At 38.8% G+C, this 16,829-nt stretch overlaps 1 protein-coding gene across 1 annotated transcript in view; it reads right to left on the bottom strand.

The window, feature by feature from the left end:
• The window catches only part of asap3 (ArfGAP with SH3 domain, ankyrin repeat and PH domain 3), a 36,137-nt gene that overhangs the window by 5,653 nt on the left and 13,655 nt on the right, over nt 1-16,829 (bottom strand). Inside the window, exons 6-25 of the mRNA XM_044142054.1 lie at nt 16,003-16,126; nt 14,154-14,239; nt 13,887-13,962; nt 11,847-11,933; nt 10,759-10,868; nt 9,419-9,488; nt 9,254-9,341; nt 9,065-9,113; nt 7,667-7,833; nt 6,967-7,100; nt 6,742-6,833; nt 6,482-6,662; nt 4,549-4,634; nt 4,330-4,445; nt 3,592-3,659; nt 2,510-2,617; nt 2,168-2,381; nt 1,433-1,709; nt 876-1,086; nt 661-789 (exon numbers count right to left, since the gene is read on the bottom strand). Coding sequence (XP_043997989.1) covers nt 661-789; nt 876-1,086; nt 1,433-1,709; nt 2,168-2,381; nt 2,510-2,617; nt 3,592-3,659; nt 4,330-4,445; nt 4,549-4,634; nt 6,482-6,662; nt 6,742-6,833; nt 6,967-7,100; nt 7,667-7,833; nt 9,065-9,113; nt 9,254-9,341; nt 9,419-9,488; nt 10,759-10,868; nt 11,847-11,933; nt 13,887-13,962; nt 14,154-14,239; nt 16,003-16,126 — 2,473 coding nt within the window. The remainder of the gene's footprint in view (nt 1-660; nt 790-875; nt 1,087-1,432; nt 1,710-2,167; nt 2,382-2,509; nt 2,618-3,591; nt 3,660-4,329; nt 4,446-4,548; nt 4,635-6,481; nt 6,663-6,741; nt 6,834-6,966; nt 7,101-7,666; nt 7,834-9,064; nt 9,114-9,253; nt 9,342-9,418; nt 9,489-10,758; nt 10,869-11,846; nt 11,934-13,886; nt 13,963-14,153; nt 14,240-16,002; nt 16,127-16,829) is intronic.

Below are 16,829 nucleotides of genomic sequence, written 5' to 3'. Positions count from 1 at the left end.
TTTATGATAAAAAAAATTCTACATTTACTGAACGTCATTTCAAAATATTTGTAAAATAATGAATGAAATGTCTGTGATAAGCACATTAATCATCAGCTGTAAGTGAAAATGTGATTTCTTGATTAATGTCAAGTTGTCAGAATGAAAACATTTTGAATAATCTCAACTTTGTATTAAAAGTGTCATGATTTAGCAAATGACACTTTATGACAACAGTCATAAATATTCATGAAGTCTTACTCATGTTCATAAGAGGTGTTATGTCACGTTTATGACGGTGTCATGACAGTATTATTCACAAACCGTCAAATAAAGTGTTACCAGAGGATTTGTATACAGATGTGCACCAAATGTTTCTGATTTTTATTCGTAAAAAATGCTGAACATCGTTGTTGATTTTCTTCTCTTTAGCAGGTTGCTGCTTTATGTTAAACTGTAACATAAAATACAGTACAATACATTGACGCTGGTGGTTGTAGCTACAAAACGTGAAGAAGTTCAAGGTGCATTGCAAGTGGTTCATTAGGAAGCAACACTGAATACAAGTGTTATTCTTAAATGTTCAAGTTTTTTAATGTACGATTTTTTTAAATAAAAAACAAAATTCAACCTTTGCAGAGAAAAAATGTAGCTTAAAAAGAAAATTGCAGTTGTACTTACCCACCAGTGGGGGTCATTCGTGGCTGTGACAACAATGACTTCATCTTTGAAGAAGGAGAGCTGCTCGGCGCTGACCGCTCGGCAGTCCACCAAAGCCTTTACGCGTTTCTGTGGCCTGCTGATTGAAACCTGCAGGAAACGAGGAACAAAATGAGAAAAACCTCTCTGGACCGGCCAGCTTAGTGAAACACAATAAGGTGTCTGTGCGGTCGTACCATTGCATTCCTGCGGGAGCGAGGGCCACAAGTCACAGTGGGGGAGGACGAAGGCGCTGGAGACGGAGCCGAGCCGTTTCCGTTCCCCAGCAGGCTGCAGTACAGCTCCTCCTGGCTGCCCACGTAGGGCGGCGCCAGAGAGCCCACGTTGCCCTTTCCAAAGCTGCCGCCTCCGGTGCTGGTGCGCCGATAGGAGGTGGTCTTCTCCGAACTGATAACACATGAGGACAGTTTTGGTATTAAAAGAGGAGACTCACCAATTTTAAATTTTGTATTTGAACTGCACTTTTTATTGTTATGCGTGATTCTCCAGAACTACTCGTAGTTAAGAAGACCCTTAGCATAATGCTACCACCTCCATGCTTGGGCGATATGGCTTGACTGTAAAATCCAAAAAAATTTTATACAAAATTCAACTTCAATTAATCTATCTCCAAAATTTTCTTTTAGTTCAGACATCCTTTCTGTGAACTGACCTGAATACGAAATCCAAATAAATCTGCATGGCACTGAATAAATATTTTTATTCTGAGGATAATCTGGAGCTCTTTTCTCACCTGACTGGTCCACCATGATTCTGATTGGACGCCTGTGAGACACTTTGAGGGGTTTGGCCGTCCCAGGTCTGCCTGTGCGATCTTTGCTGACCTCCTTGTCCGTGTGGGGACCGTTGGGCTCTCCCACTGTGACTCTGGGTTTCTGTATTTGACGAAGAGGAGCCATGTTTCGTTTGAGTCTGAGAACTGGAAGCGTGGGACGACGGGTTGGAGCAGCGGCGCAGGATGGGGGCTCCATCCTGGGCTGTCGTGACTGAAATCTGCGGGTCTGAGCGGCCTGTGGAGGAAAACACAGATCTGATTCTGAATGTTTTTATGGTAATCATGACTTTATTAATGTAATGCATTTATTTAAGTAAATATTACAGTTTCAATAAAAGTTTCCATTACAGATGTGTGCAAAACTTTGTTGATATTCCGCCAATGTACAAAAAAAAGAAGCAATTTTGCAATTGTGATCTTTCCATTAAATAAGAATCGCGACTAACTGTGAATGTTTTTATTAATTCTATAAGTCATTAAAAAACATCCTGCAACATCATCCTCCAACTACTTCCTGTTGTCTTCTTTGTATTTTCCGCTGGTGGTTTTGTGAAACACATCCATTTTGATATAGCCGAAAAACCGCCTTGTCCAAGCACAAAAGTCTTTATCAAAAAAATGTGTTTTATTTTAAACTGCCGTGTTTTTATTAAACAAATTTATTTAAATGGAAAAGCAGCTACCGTGACCTACCTCTTAGGACTGATTTGGCTGGCAGCGGTGGCGGCAGAGATGCTCCAGTGGTGGCGCTGTTGGCAGGAGGATTCTTGTACAGGAAGTCCAGATTCTCATAGGTCTGACAGGGCCTGAGACTTGGACCTGTGCCACTGCTGGCTGTCCACTGGGTGAAGGCAGATCCAACACCTCCGTTTGATGGAGGAGAGCGGTTTTTGGGTAACGGACTCACCTGAAGGTAGATGGAAAGAGAACGCTATAAAAATCTTCACCTTTCTAGAATCTTCTTTGGCTAAAAGCCAAGCTCAGTAACTCAGTAGTTGAGTGTGTGTGTGTGTGTGTGTGTGTTTGTGTATTTACTCTCTCATCCAGGTCATCCTCACTGTCATAGAACTCCTGAGACTGACTCTCCCACATGTACTCCACATGGATCTGAGAGTTGAACTTCCCACTTTGGGCCAGCTCCAACTGAAGAAACAAATATATGCATTAGTAGAACAGAAAAGACATTCTGCAAGGAGACGTTCAATTCTACGGACGCCCCTAAGGGAAATAGGGAATTTTTCCCCCCCTTTGTGTTACCTCACAATAATCCTAACCCTAACATAACCCTATACTGAATACTGAAAGTCTTTCTGCTGCAATATAAGGATTTTCCATGTATGTCTCTCGTTTGTGAGATATGAACCAGTTTTCTGTGCCAAAAAATTTCACTGATAATCTTTATATAGATATAAAATAGATATTTGCAATACTACTGCGAAGTAAAATAAAATAAAATATGTCCAGGCTGGCCTCTAGGGGGCTCTGTAGCACAAACTGCTTTAAAAAGCTGAACTCATCGCTCTGATTCAGTTTTTTAAAGGAGACCTGGAGGCATCCTGCTCTCGGGTCAAACTCTTTAGTTTATTCTGGATGACTCAAAGCTGTTCTCAGGTCAGCTGTGACGTCCCTCCTGCATGTTCTGGTTCTGACCTGCAGTCTTCCTCCGTTAGGATGTGACTAAAAAACCTCCAAAGGGAGGCTTCCTGTTCACATCAAGTTCAATTATTAAGCTAACACAAACTATAGGAAACCATATTTTTTTTGCATGTATGGGAAAAAAATATTTTTTAACATTTGGTTTTTTCTACATCCTGTAATCCAAGGTTATTCACGTCAGACAGGATGTGACAGAAGTTAAGCCTGATTCAGTGGGGGCTGATGGCCGGTAAGAAAATAAAAGCGGTTTATAAATGATGTACACTGGGGCCTGCAGGGGAGGAAGTCTGGGGAGTTTTATTAAGGTAGGGTTTCCAGCTGTGGACATTGTGCTTTTTGGTTTCTGCTCTTCGCTTTCTGGCAGGTATTTTAATGCTGTAATTTGAGCTCACTTTGGAGAATTGACGTTCTGTTAGCATTTTATTTAAATCTTTACAGAAGGAGAGAAAGTGTGCACTCACCAGCTCGATGCAGTAAGTGTGCTGCAGCTTCTTAGCGATGTCTAGAGCCGTTTCTCCGTTTGAGTTCACTACAGGGAAAACAACAGTAAATTCATGAGTTTTACTCTTTCCTTATGGTAACAGAAGGCTATTAGTAAAGTGCCTTGCAAAAGCATCAATACCTCTGATTTTTTTCAGAGGTAAAACTCACCAGAGGACAGGTTAGGAGAAAGTTTTAAAGTTTATAACAGGGTTAAGTTATAAAACAATAACAAGCTTTGACCAATTCACAGAGCTTTGTTCAATGATTTATCTATAATTGGATTGATGGGAAAATGATGAAGCAAAACACAAAGTAATCCTGGATGAAAACCTGCTGGAAGAAGCAAAAGATGTGTGAGTGGGAAGGAGAGTCACCTTCAATCCGGACAAAGAGCCTAAACAAAAACCAAGTCGGATTGCTTTAGATTAGGATGATCTAGTCAAAGTCCAGATCTAAATCCAACTGAGTCTCTGTGGCAAGTCTTGAAAACTGATTTTTACATCCCATCTAACTGAGCTTGATCTTTTGTAAAGAATGGGTGAGCCTGTCAGACTAAATGTGAAAGGAAAACAAAAATTGAAAACTATGTCTGATTTTATCCAATTTCATAACGGTATGAAAACCCATTATAGTTCATAGTTGTAATGTGACATAATATAAGAAAGTTCAGGAGCTACGAAAACGTTTGGGAGGTTCTGTGGTCCAGTGAAATGTACCTGCGTGAATAGAAGCCTTTGCTTTGAGAAGCAGCTTGAGTGATTCAGGATTGTGGTGCAGGACGCTGTAGTGAAGAGCCGTGTTCCCTTCTGTTGTTTTCTTCTCCAGACAGTTGCTGCATAATAAACAAACCAAACACACAGATGATCCTGAGCTTCACCTCACTGCTTTTACAGCATCTGTGAGCAACAGAGACTGGATCTGTGTCTGGGTCTGACCTGTTCTGACAGAGGAAGTCCACCAGCGCTAGAGAGCTTCTCTCCTCCAGACGAACGGAGAGGTGAAGAGCCGTTTCTCTGGTTCCCTACAGGAGGAAGAAAACAGTTCTGGCTCAGTAATGGTTCTTCACAGATGCCCCTGCTTTTATTTACAACAGCTAATCTCTCCATGATGTTCTGGATTTTTTAAACTGTACTGTTTTATGCCTGGAAGTACATTTTATGAATAGCAATCAGAAAAGTATGGTTTTAGAGGTAATTGTGTTTTAGTAAAAAGTGATTTTACTGCGCCTGCAGCATTTTTTGTTGCACTTTCCCCTGATCTGACCATAAGATCACTAAAATGTCACAAAAATATATTTTAGTTTAAGACTTAAATGAAGGGCAAATGAGGCTTTTGTGCTTGAATTGATTGTAAAAAAATCAGACTCAATGCAAACTATCCCCATAAAAACTAAAGCAGCCAGTAAACTTTTCACCACGACTGTATATTTACACGCTTTTTTTAAATGACTGAATATAAACCATCTGCCCAGTCTGGTTTAGCTGCACCACTGATCTTGATACTCTCCCAAAGAAGCTTAAATTAGAGCTAAATTTCGCAGCAACTCTTGTATTTTCATGCTAAAAAGTGAAAACTCTCCTGCAGTTTCATCTGTTTACATGAAGAGCAAAAGGAGTGGCGGCACTGCCTCCCTAATTCAATAAGCTCATATCATTTTCTCTCCAGAGACACGAGCTTTGACCTACAAGCTGAAATAATAAAAGAAAGCCAAGCAACACAAACAAACAATCTCTCACAATCACAAAGTAAATCACACTCCACATGCTGCTAAAGCCGGGCAGGAAGCGCCTGACAGAAGTTTAGAGCGTGATTAAAGAGAAGAAGAAAAGGCAGACGGGGGGATGGCAGAGGAAATAATAGACGAAGAGATGAGGAAGGAAAAACATGGATTAGAGGCTTAAAAAGATGGGAGGCGTTTGAAAAAACACTCCAGAGTTTCCCAAAACCTAACTCACTTTTTTTACAATGTTATTTGTGAAGGAATTAAATTTTACTTCAATTTCAAAACCAGTTATGAAGAAAAAGAAGTACAAACTTTCTGAAACAAACCGGGTCACCTGGTTTACCAACGTTTTGTTCATTTGTATCAAATGCAAGACATTTTGGCTTCATGACAAGAATCTGAGATACATGTTAAACTCGAGGCTGAGGGGCCAAATCCAGCCCGCCATAGATTCTGGTGTGGCCCTCTAGACTCCAGATAGAGGCAAAAATAGAATCTTCAAGACAACTTATGTGTTCAAATATTATTTTATCAATCAAATCAAAGCATTTTTTTATCTGTATACTGCCAGGTTACATCAATAAGTTTCGGGGTTTTTTTTGGGGGGATTCAGCATTTGTGGAAATTCAAACATTAGCACTTTTTGGTGCTAATGTTTCCTGCAAAAGTGATCTAAAACATTGGGTTTAAGTGACTGTTATCTCCCACTTGCGGATGGCAGTATTTCTTATTTTTACTGTCCTGGTGTCTCAGTTTTACTTGGTGTCTCAGTTTTACTTGGTGTCAAGTTATAGTCCGTGATTGATACAGCAAGTAACAAAACGTCACTTTTACCGTCATACATGAATGCAAATTTTCCAAAATTCCTTACAAATGTTTCTAAATTAGCATCACAAAATCCAGGCAAAACACTATAAACATTCACCAAATCCTGGAGAAGCTGATCAGTGTGAAAAGATGTTCAGCATTATTTAATTTTAATAAGAACTTTTTGCTATTTATTAATATTTTAACATTTTGTCGATGGGTTTTATCAATACATTCTGACACAACTGGCCCTTGTGAACAATCATGAACTTGATGTGGCCCAAAATGAAAATGAGTTGGACTCCCCTGCTCTCTCAGGAACAATAAATGACCTTCACCTGTCCTTCAGGGAGCACCAGCGGCTTGGCCAGGTCTGTTCCCTCGGCGTAGAGCTGCAGAAGTGAAACAAGGTCCCGGCTCCTCACCGCGTTGTACAGGCGACCCGGATCCGACTCTTCCCTGCGGAGGACGTACCGACGTTCAGCATACTTTGCCACTATGTACTCCTTCCTGGCATTCCTGTACGGTGAGAGAGACTCATTAAAGATCTGACTTTATACCAATCAGATGTTTCACTGAAGATACATCAGGAACTCACATGTCACTCTGTGGTAACGGTTTGACAGAGTCATTGGGAAGTCCTGCTTCCATGATGTCATTAAACCTGGTGTTGCCGATGCTGACGGCCAACTGAGGAAACACATGGCAAAAAACACAAAAGAGCAAAATGAAGATACGTCTGGGAAACGCTGGTATTTAATGTTTTCATCTGGATAATCAACAAGTGTAGATTATAATATGCTGGGGTGAGTTTTTCTAGTACCAGTAACTCTGAGGTGCTGAGCAAATCCAGAGTGAGCGACTGAATTCTGGAGTAATGGACTCCCAAATCTCTGTGGATGCCAGAGCATTCGATGCATGTCAGGATGCCCAGGTTGGTGGACAGCCATGTTGGGTCTGATGCAGGACAGAAAAGCACTTTAATTAAAACTACAGGCATCACATAAAAGCCAGTGGGTCCAAACATTTGGCCATGGAGACCAAATTTAATTCTAAGTACTGGATACAGTTGATTAAAAACAACAAAAATATTTTTTGATTGTGAATCAATTTTGGAGTTGTTATTTCTTTAAAAAATGTTTTCTAGGAAGATTAAAAACATCTGCTAAGATTTTCATGTAAAAAAAAAAAAGAAATTGTGTCCATCTGCATAAGAGGCCAGTGCTACAGGGAAACATGTTTATGCTATTTTTGAATTGAAAGATGAAAAATGTATTTCATATGTTGAATCTAAATAAATTATTTTTATCTAATAAATTAAATATTTTTTTAGATATTTTCTTGACAAAAAAAAATCCCACACAAATATTTCTCCTATAAATAAATATATATTTATATATATATATATATATATATATATATATATATTTATATATATATATATTGGGATTAAAGAAGGTTGCACAAAACAAATAAAGCAAATAATGAACTTTTAAAACATTTTTGATGAGGGACCAGCTGACCTGGCGCCCCGCAGTCTGCACACGCCTCGTTTCCTGGCATGTGTCGCAGATCTGCGATGATGGACTGGGAAAGTTCCTGCAGGCCGCTGTCCTGCACGTGGAGCTGATCTCCTCCCAACGCCGTGTTCAGGGCCTGCTCCTTACTGTTCTGCAGCACCGACACCCAGCTGGAAGCAAAACCCACACAAACCTTTAGGAAATGCCACGTTTCGCAGTGAGACAGCGGGAAAGCTTTGTGTCCAAAACATCAGACGTTTTACAGCGTGTGTTGTGCATGTGCTTGCAGTTCATTTAATGATCAGTCAGCACCACTTTTACTTTCTCAGCTTTATTAGTAACAAGACCCATACTGAGCCACATCTGCAACTTTGAGAGCTTCAGAAGGTCTTTGCTACAAACTGTTTTCATCTCTCTTTGACCCCACAAAAATAAGAACCTGTCAAGAGGCCCATAGATGAGAGAAAAGCAGGGGACATTTACACACCCCATCCCAAACCACATCAGAACACACTCAGATTCCTCACTAAAGACGTCCCACCCAGAACCAGCTGGGACCAGTGAGCCTCTCAACTAGTACACTGTATGCTTCACTTACTCTGAGCTATAAAAAGGTAAGATTTTGCTTTAAACATCATTTTAACAAGAGATATACTGTGAAGTTACAGGATTGGCCTGCTAGAAACTTAATAAGCTTAAGCACCGTCATTTAGCACTAAACTGTTGTGGTAGAAAACAACACTCCTCTGTGTGGAAGTTGTTACCCTCGTTCTGTTGTGGAACAAGATCTTAAAAGTTCTAAGGCAGACTTTTATTGTTGGAGGCCCATCCTGCACTGCAGAGAGAAATACCAATCCAAACGAGGTGGCTGTTAATGTTAATTCAATAAACGGACTGAATGACTTTGTTCGCTTCCTCCGCTGCCATTGCTGAAACTAACAGCAGACAATAATTGTAAAACAGAGCAGAAAAGCCACATCATCATACAACTGCTCCGTCTGTTTTCTGATTGGCCTAGTGGAAAATCTATTGGAAGAATCCAAGTGAATGGGAGAAAGCCCAGACTGTGCAGTGAAGACAGATTTGAAAGAAGTGGAATAGTTTGTCTTCTCATAATGCAACATCTGGAATGATGTCCTAATGTTTTGTCAATAAATATCTTAGTTAGCTTTTATAAAGAGAATTTTGGGGAAAAATGTAAAAATCACCCACACTTTCTGTTTTAACTTATCCAGTTCAGGGCAGAAGTTTTTTCAGAGTGAAGTCTGCAAAACTTCCTAAATACAAACCTAAGCTTTGTATTTAAGAGCCTTTCTTCTCTTGTCATGACTTGTTTCCAAGGTAGTAAAATATAAGATAAGAATTGAATAACATAAAGCCCACAGAGGTTTCAGCACTTACATCAGACATTCCTGCTCATCGTCTGCTTGGAAATGATATGTCCGATTATCTGGAATAGATCAAAAATAAAAAGTCAAATAGCTGGTAAACTTGTTGGAACATATATAAAAATGATTTCCAACTCATTTAAAACCCATTTAGATTTTATTTCATATTTTAAGGATACATTTTAGGCAAAAATAAACATACGAGTAACCAAATCAAATGTCTTCCTGTCCTCCAGGTTGGGCCGCACCTGACAGGTCAGAAGGTTCAGTTTGGCTGGAGGTCGATTGATCTGAATAAAAACAAATTTTCAGACTTAAGCTTTATTTTCTCTTTTGAATGAACAAAGTGAAAGCTTTTATTCCTCACCGTACTGTGGGAAATAGTCAAGTATCCAAATTTGACTCCACATTTCCTCCTCTGCCAAACTTTCCTGATCCTAGACGGTGTAAAAAAAAAAACAGAAAAAATCAGCTGTTTTATCAGTGATCTAACATTAATAGCAGGTGTGAACCTGTTCCTCTGGTTCGGGTCAATCTAAACAAAGTGCTATCAGATTTTATAACTTTATTTCTGTTTTCATCAACTCAACTGGCTCAAGTTAAAAAAATAAATTTAAAAAAGCAGAGAATATATTTTGTTTCCTGTCACTGGCCTGAGGAGGTTTTACTCTCCTTCCTCAGGGTAATCTAGCTGTGTGTGTGTGTGTGTGTGTGTGGGTGTGTGTGTGTGTGTGTGTGTGTAAATGCTGCAAAAGTTGGATCTGCTCGTTTGCCAATAAACTCCAAAGGAGGGGCCCCTGCTCGACTCTTCATCCCATAATAACAAAAACCACATGGTCCAGACAAAGCTCGACTTCCCCCCTCTCCCTTCATGCCTCTTTTACAGGCTCAAATATTTTCTAATAGTTTTAAGTTGCATTTATGGCTTTAAACCCAAAAAAAAAAAAAAAAAAAAAAGGCACTGCAAACGCTCAAAAGTATCCAAACAGAACAATTGAGATTTCTTTATCAGAAAGTGCCATCAGTCGTTATTATTATTATTCAAATACATCAATAGATTTCAAAAACCAGAGAAGGGGTCTTAAGTTGTAAGTAATTGTAAGAAGACTAATTCAAAATCAGAAGAAATCAAATACCACTGCTCTTTAATGAAGAGTTTATTTAAACTGGTTCAGTTTCTTGGAAAAGATCTGCTTTTCAATAATAGTCCACAAACGTGGCTGAGGTTGGGACCACTGCAGAAACTGAAGCGTAGGCTGAACACTAAACTGTACCCAAGTTTCAACCATCTAGCTGCTGAGCTCAGGTGAAGTGGAGGAATTTGGAGGTAGACCTCTATTCATTGTGCAATCCACCAGCAGCACTGGCAGCAAAACAAATCCTCAGCATGATGCTGTCACCACCAGAAGTCTCCTCTGTGTCTCAATCTTTGTCTGACTTCTCTGTCTCTGATGCTCTAACATCTTCTAGTTAAGAAAAGTTTTCTGACGGTTTTCTGAACATTCAAAATGACTTCCCTTGAAACTTGGGGGACATTTAAAGATTCGAGAGACCCATGATCACTAGTACACACCCAGCTAACCAATCAAGCCCAAATTTATTTTGGTATTCAAGGCCATGGAGAACGGAGGTGAACTTCTGACAAAAGCTATATGTGCAATCCTAATAAAAATTGATTATTTATTGAACCCTGATGAGTTTATTTACCCGTCGCTCTTCTTTTGGAGGAAGCCAGATTTCTCAGTCCCGTATTTCTTGTTTCCTTGTGGCTGGTGGATGCTGTAGCCATTCCCAGAATTCGTCCGGTTCAGATACTCCTGAGATACAAAGACAGCTTAAGAACTTCACTCAAAACATTAAACCAGTTGGTGGTTATGGCATCTAATGTGTACTATGTAGTTAGACTCCTTATATTTTGCACCAGGTCAACAGGATGCAATGTGAATTTGTGTAAATAAGTTGAATTAAAACATAAATAAAGTATTTGAGGGCGTTCATCAAGAGTAAATCTTGGAACAACTTATTTTTTTCCATTTAAAGTATTTAAATAATTTTGAAAACAGTCTAGTTCCCTTCTATGTTGATGATACAATTAATTATAAAATAGCATCATATTTATTTTATCTGTGTTCAACCTCTTCAAAGTCTGTTGTCCACTTTAAAATGGACATTTCATTTAAAAAAAACAAACAAAATATTTAGATTCTTACCCATTGTTAACTAATAACTTTCCATTTGCAACATTAGATTTAGCTCATTTGGTGAGGATTGTGTTTTTATTTTCATTGAAATTTTTGTTTGTTTGTTTGACTCCTAGAAAAAAAGATGAGTCCAGAACACATTCTTATTGGTTGTTAACTATAATGATATGGTTTACTTGAAATTGGTTATTAACAGTGTAATTCCTTTCAATGCAGTTTTAAATGAAGTGTATGGGATACTGGGTAAGATGTTGGACAATGTCTCCCACCTTTAACGATTTACATCCCTGCCATTATAGTTGCAGTTTTCCCATTTCTTGTAATGGTCAGCTGTTGTTTTTATATGGTATTTTAACTGTACAGTATTTATTTTCCAGTGCTCTAAATTTGCTCCTACTCTTCAGTCTCTGTGGTAATTTCCATGCTTCAATGTGCCTGTCAATAACTGCTACCTGAATAGTAAAGGTTATTTGTAATCATGTTTTTCTTTCATTTATTCATTATTTTATTTGTTCACCTGCTCATCTTGACCTGACAGAAGACATTCAGTATGGCATCAAAGAACTGAATAAAACAAATCCGAACTCGGCTCACCTCTTTTCCCTCGACCTGCAGAAGTAACCTGAGCGAATCCCTGAGCTGAAGGAGTTTTTTTACCTCCTCATCCTGCTCAAGTCGCATCTGCAACACATAAAATTGTTTTACTCAACCTGAGAAATGCAAAATAAAATTAACTGGAAGAGAAGCAAGTTATGTGTTTTAACAGTTCATTAAATAATCTCTATTTGTATCATTATAGGGTGTAGAAGTTAAATTAGAACTTTTTAAAATGGCATGAAATGTTGCAGACTGGGCCTTAATACTTATTTTTAAAAATGGCTTTTTCCTTTAAGCAAGTATTTGGGTTAGCAAAGCCTTTTTTGCATTTCTTCCTGGGAACCATAATACGTTTTTGATTTTTTACTTCCTTCTTGAGGCTGAGGTCTGGCATGTCTGAACAGGTCAGTGTTCTGCTTCTGCTCACAGAGAACCAGAAAAACATCTAACGCTCCCGGTGCCGCTGCTAGCAGCCGTTTTCTGGTGATTTTCCCTGGAAGCAGAATAAAGCTACATCTTTGCAGACTGGAGACCAGTGGTTGGAAAATTTGGTTTTGCATCAAGAAAAAATGTAAATAAGGGAATCTTTCAGACAAAGTGCAATGCTGCAAGCTGAACTTGGAGAGGAGAGGAGCAGTCATCACCCTTCAGAAGAGAGACTTTGGTTTTTGCCACTGATTTAAAATGAAAATGAAACAAAAGATCAGTCAAATCTAAAAAAAGGTTTTCTGGATTTTTCTGAGGGGTCAAAGACATCCGTTTGGTGACTCATTACAACTGAAGGAAATAGGTGCAGAGGGAGTGTATGAGTGGATGGTTAAACTGAGGGTTAGATAGTCAATATGTGTGGCATGTCCACACGTTACCTTCTGAGATGACATCAGAAACAACACAAACATGATTTACTTCTTCTGACTTTTGAATCCAGAGGTATAATAAAACAAAAATGCAACTGCCTCATGCATTTCCAGTAATATGGAGTTTACGGTAATACTGGTTATTAAAGACACATTAAATCCACAGGATCGATCCAAACAGTCTGCTCAGCCCCATCTTTACGAGGCTTGGAGCTGTTGAGGCATTCTGTCAGATTTCATCTCTTCTTCACTGGGTCTGATGTTCTGGAGCCACTAAGTTCAGTTTTTTTATGTTTAATACAGGAAGCATAAAACAACCTTACTGGAACTACGTGTGACTGAGACAGCAGTGCAAAGTGTGAATGTGTTAACTAAAAATACAAAAAAAATTTATAAATAAATTACACTTTATTATAATGTTTATATCTTCCAGCAATCAAATGAGCAATGGAGGACTGGCAGACCACTCAACTTTTTAAAAACAAGGAACCTGAGAGTTTGTTTTTACTACTGAAGTTTCACACAGAAAAGAGGCTCCGACTGATTGTTGAACCTTGGATTCAGGAGAAGAGGCTCTAAAAAAAAAAGGTGTTTTGCTCCACCTGGCACAAGACTCTAGTGAAAGAGCTCAAGTATCTCAGTGTGTCATTTAGAAGTGATAAGGATTGAACAAGAGACGGATAAATTGATAAAGACGTCATTTATAATCTGGGTGCTGTTAGTCTAAAAAAATGAGATCTCAGATACAAGCAGGACGCCGTGTTATCTTGTATCCAACTGTAATGGAGGCAATTAAAACCTCAACAGAATAATAGAAATGAGAAAAGGATGTAAACATGCTGGCATGATGCGATTAGGACTAGAAAGGGATGTTATTTAGGTTACAATAGTTGGGAAATACTGTTTATGAGTCCCAATTCAGCAAGATCAAGAAGGTTATATCAATGTGTGACTATAAACAAGATGACTGAATTTAATTTGAGGTAAAAATAGGCCACCATACACAATCTGCAGAGACTTCATGTAACTCAGTGTGTTCAAGTCTCCTGATTTCCAAACGTTAAGGAAGTTGGAAGGGATTTCCCCAGTTTTCCAAGTTTCAGGTCCTGCTTTACTGACCGAATGTAAAAAAAAAAAAAAAAAAAAAAAAGACAGACAGAAAAAAGCAGTTTCTGTTTACCGTGTGAATAGAAGAAGCAAGTTTCTCAATGAATGGAGTGAGATTCTCTGCAGCTTTCAGCCCATCCTGAAAAAAACTGAAATAAGAAAGCAACACGATGAGCCGTGACTGGTATCAGATTCTGAATACTTCGGTTTCTAGCAAACAAACATCACATGCTGTGGCTGCAAAAGTAGCTCAGTATGCAAGTAAAAACATTTGTATGTATTAAATAAAATTATGGTCTACAGTTAAAATGTGGGAACTGATAATAGCTGACAGACTAACCTGAGCTGGGCCTGGAAATATTTGATTAGGCTTTGGAGAAGATCAGGTCCCTGGCGCACCTTCAGCTCTTGGATCTTCAATAAATACTAAAAACATAAAAAACCTTTGGTTTAAAACCGCTTCATAAAACTGAGCCGCAGTTTTATTTTTCAGAAAATACTTTACAACCAACATTGTTCTTGTTGTTAGTGCTGCATTCTTTCCAATATATCTTTATGCTCCTTCAAAGGTTACATTTTACAGCACTTTAGTAGGTCAATGGATTCGAAAGACTTCAGAGAAACAGAAAGCTGCGTGTGGAAGGAAGAACTGCACTGTGAGCATCATTAAACAACCATCTGTCTTTCTGTAGTCGACGCGACTCAGTGACCTGTTTTCTATTATGTTTATATTCATGCCTGTTTCTTTGAGTTTTCCTGGATGTGTGTATGAACAGGGAGGGAGGAGGGAAGACTGAAATGGAAATTCCTTTCTCCTGCTTCTTCTACTGGTGTTCAGCTGGTCTATGTCAAAATTACAGACCTCAGGATTTTGCCCAGCTACTTCTACAAGAGCTACATATTCATCTGACACACACACCAACACCTTCAGTAAAATCTCTCTCATTTTGGGCAGTGACATGTGTCTGATTACATAGGAGTGAGACTTTTAGCATAACAGGAAGGCTAAACGCAAGACAGCAAAGTCTCTCCTTTTAATCCTTCCAAACTTCTAAGGTCTGCCTGTTATGAGACATCTAAAAGTTGGAAATATATTTAGACTTTTCAACAGTCTGATGGTTAAGATAAAGCTCAACATTCTCCAGTGAAGACACAGGAAAACTGTACTTCAGAAAAGCTAAGCATGCTGAATGCTAACATGAGAAACTAAAAACAGCATAAAATGGCTCTCTTGTAGTCTTTTCAACTTTTTTTGAAAGTAATAGTGAAACCCACAGCAAATGTCACCTTTGGTTCTAAATGTAAATAATTAATGACCACTCACTCACACAAGGCTAGTAAAATGTGCTTTGAATACTGTTTATTATTATCCTTACAGAGGAAGTGGAACAGGTCCAAACAGGTGTTAGCAGGTCAAAGGTTACAGAAAAGTCAAATATTAGATACTGGCCACAAAATCCTGATTGGTGGAACTTTTACACCGACACAAAGTTAAAAACCCTGGAATGAATGAATGAATATGAACATCACCAGCATGAAGCAGCTGCTTTAGCTTCCCACAGCTTTGTTACCATTTGCTGCTTATTACCAACTGCTGTCAGCCTTTCAGTATGGTAGTTATTACAATAAATATCAGCCACATGACAACAAAAAATAATCATCAACAATCCCATGACTTCTGAAGCAATAGCTTTTTTACAAAGACCCTGCTTCTTATATCAGCAAGTTGTACTGCAGTGTTATTGCTTGTTTCTACACAGAAAGAATTAGTAGATATTGAGATTTAGTTTCTGCTTTCTGTTCTGCCCTGCTATTTAATCAAATGTTCCTTGCAGTAGGCAGCCCACTGTTTTCTATGATGAGGCTCTAAGTACTGGGAGAAAACCAGCAAGATATCAGACAGGAAACACCAGCTAGTTTGTTTATAGCCACGTCTTTGAAAAGTATTCACATCTCGAACTTTTTCACATTTTGTTACTTTGCAGCCACAAACCTGAATTGTTGGGGTTTTATCTGATGAGAAAACACAAAGTACCACATAACTCCTGTGAAAGGAAAATGTCAATCCCAGATGGAAAATGCAACCCACAAGGCGGACCACCAGTGTATAAATAAATAAAAGCCACCACAGGTAAGCAAGAGTCTAGGTTTTAATGTTTGAACTGGCCCTGATCCCTGCCTTCTCTCACCTCACACATCTGCAGCTGGAAAATCCTCCTCTCCCTCTCCATGTCCTCCCCTCCGTCGGATCCATCTCTCCTCATCACCCCCAGCTGCCGCGTCTTCTCCCTTCTTTCCTTCTCCAGCTTCCCTCTAAAAAAGGGAAGAAGAAAGCAGAATTTGAGGCAACAAAAATAGAGGATCATTCTTAATCATTTATCATCGTCACGTGTTTAAAAGTGTTTTCTGAAGAGATATTGTTGTGTCATTGTATAAAAGAATGGTTCTTTTTAAACTAACTCACCAGATAAGCTGACGGAAAGCCAGGAAAGGTAAAACATGTTTATATCAGTAGAAAACATTTGACAGCACAGACGTTGCATGCTTTAAGGTGTCTGGGCTTTATTTTATTGCAGAGTAACGGGAAATAACCAAACGTACGACATATTATTCTGTGCTTTCATGTATTTTATAATTACTGAACTTTGTCACATTTTCTCCAGTTAAACCCACAACTTCAATATTTCACTGGGATTTTATATGACTGAGGACAGAATAGTGAAAATGGAAAAAGTGGTTCATGGTTTTTATTATATTGCAAATAAAAGTCCAAGAGCTGCGGAGTGGATTTGTATTCAGACTGTTTAAAACTTCAGGTTTTCTACAAGCGTTACAAACCCAGAAACTGAAATGTTTCCATTCCTGTTTGCAAAATAGCTCATATTCCCTCAGATAGGATGTACAGCTTCTGTGAACATCAATAGTTGATTGGATTTAGGTCTGGACTTTAACTAGCCCACCTGAGCTTTGAATGTGTGCAGCTCCTCCAAATGTTGACATTTTTACAACATTTTGA

This window comes from Gambusia affinis, linkage group LG16, assembly GCF_019740435.1.
Source record: "Gambusia affinis linkage group LG16, SWU_Gaff_1.0, whole genome shotgun sequence".
NCBI classification, from domain to species: domain Eukaryota; kingdom Metazoa; phylum Chordata; class Actinopteri; order Cyprinodontiformes; family Poeciliidae; genus Gambusia; species Gambusia affinis.
This window is presented reverse-complemented; position numbering and strand designations above follow the sequence as displayed.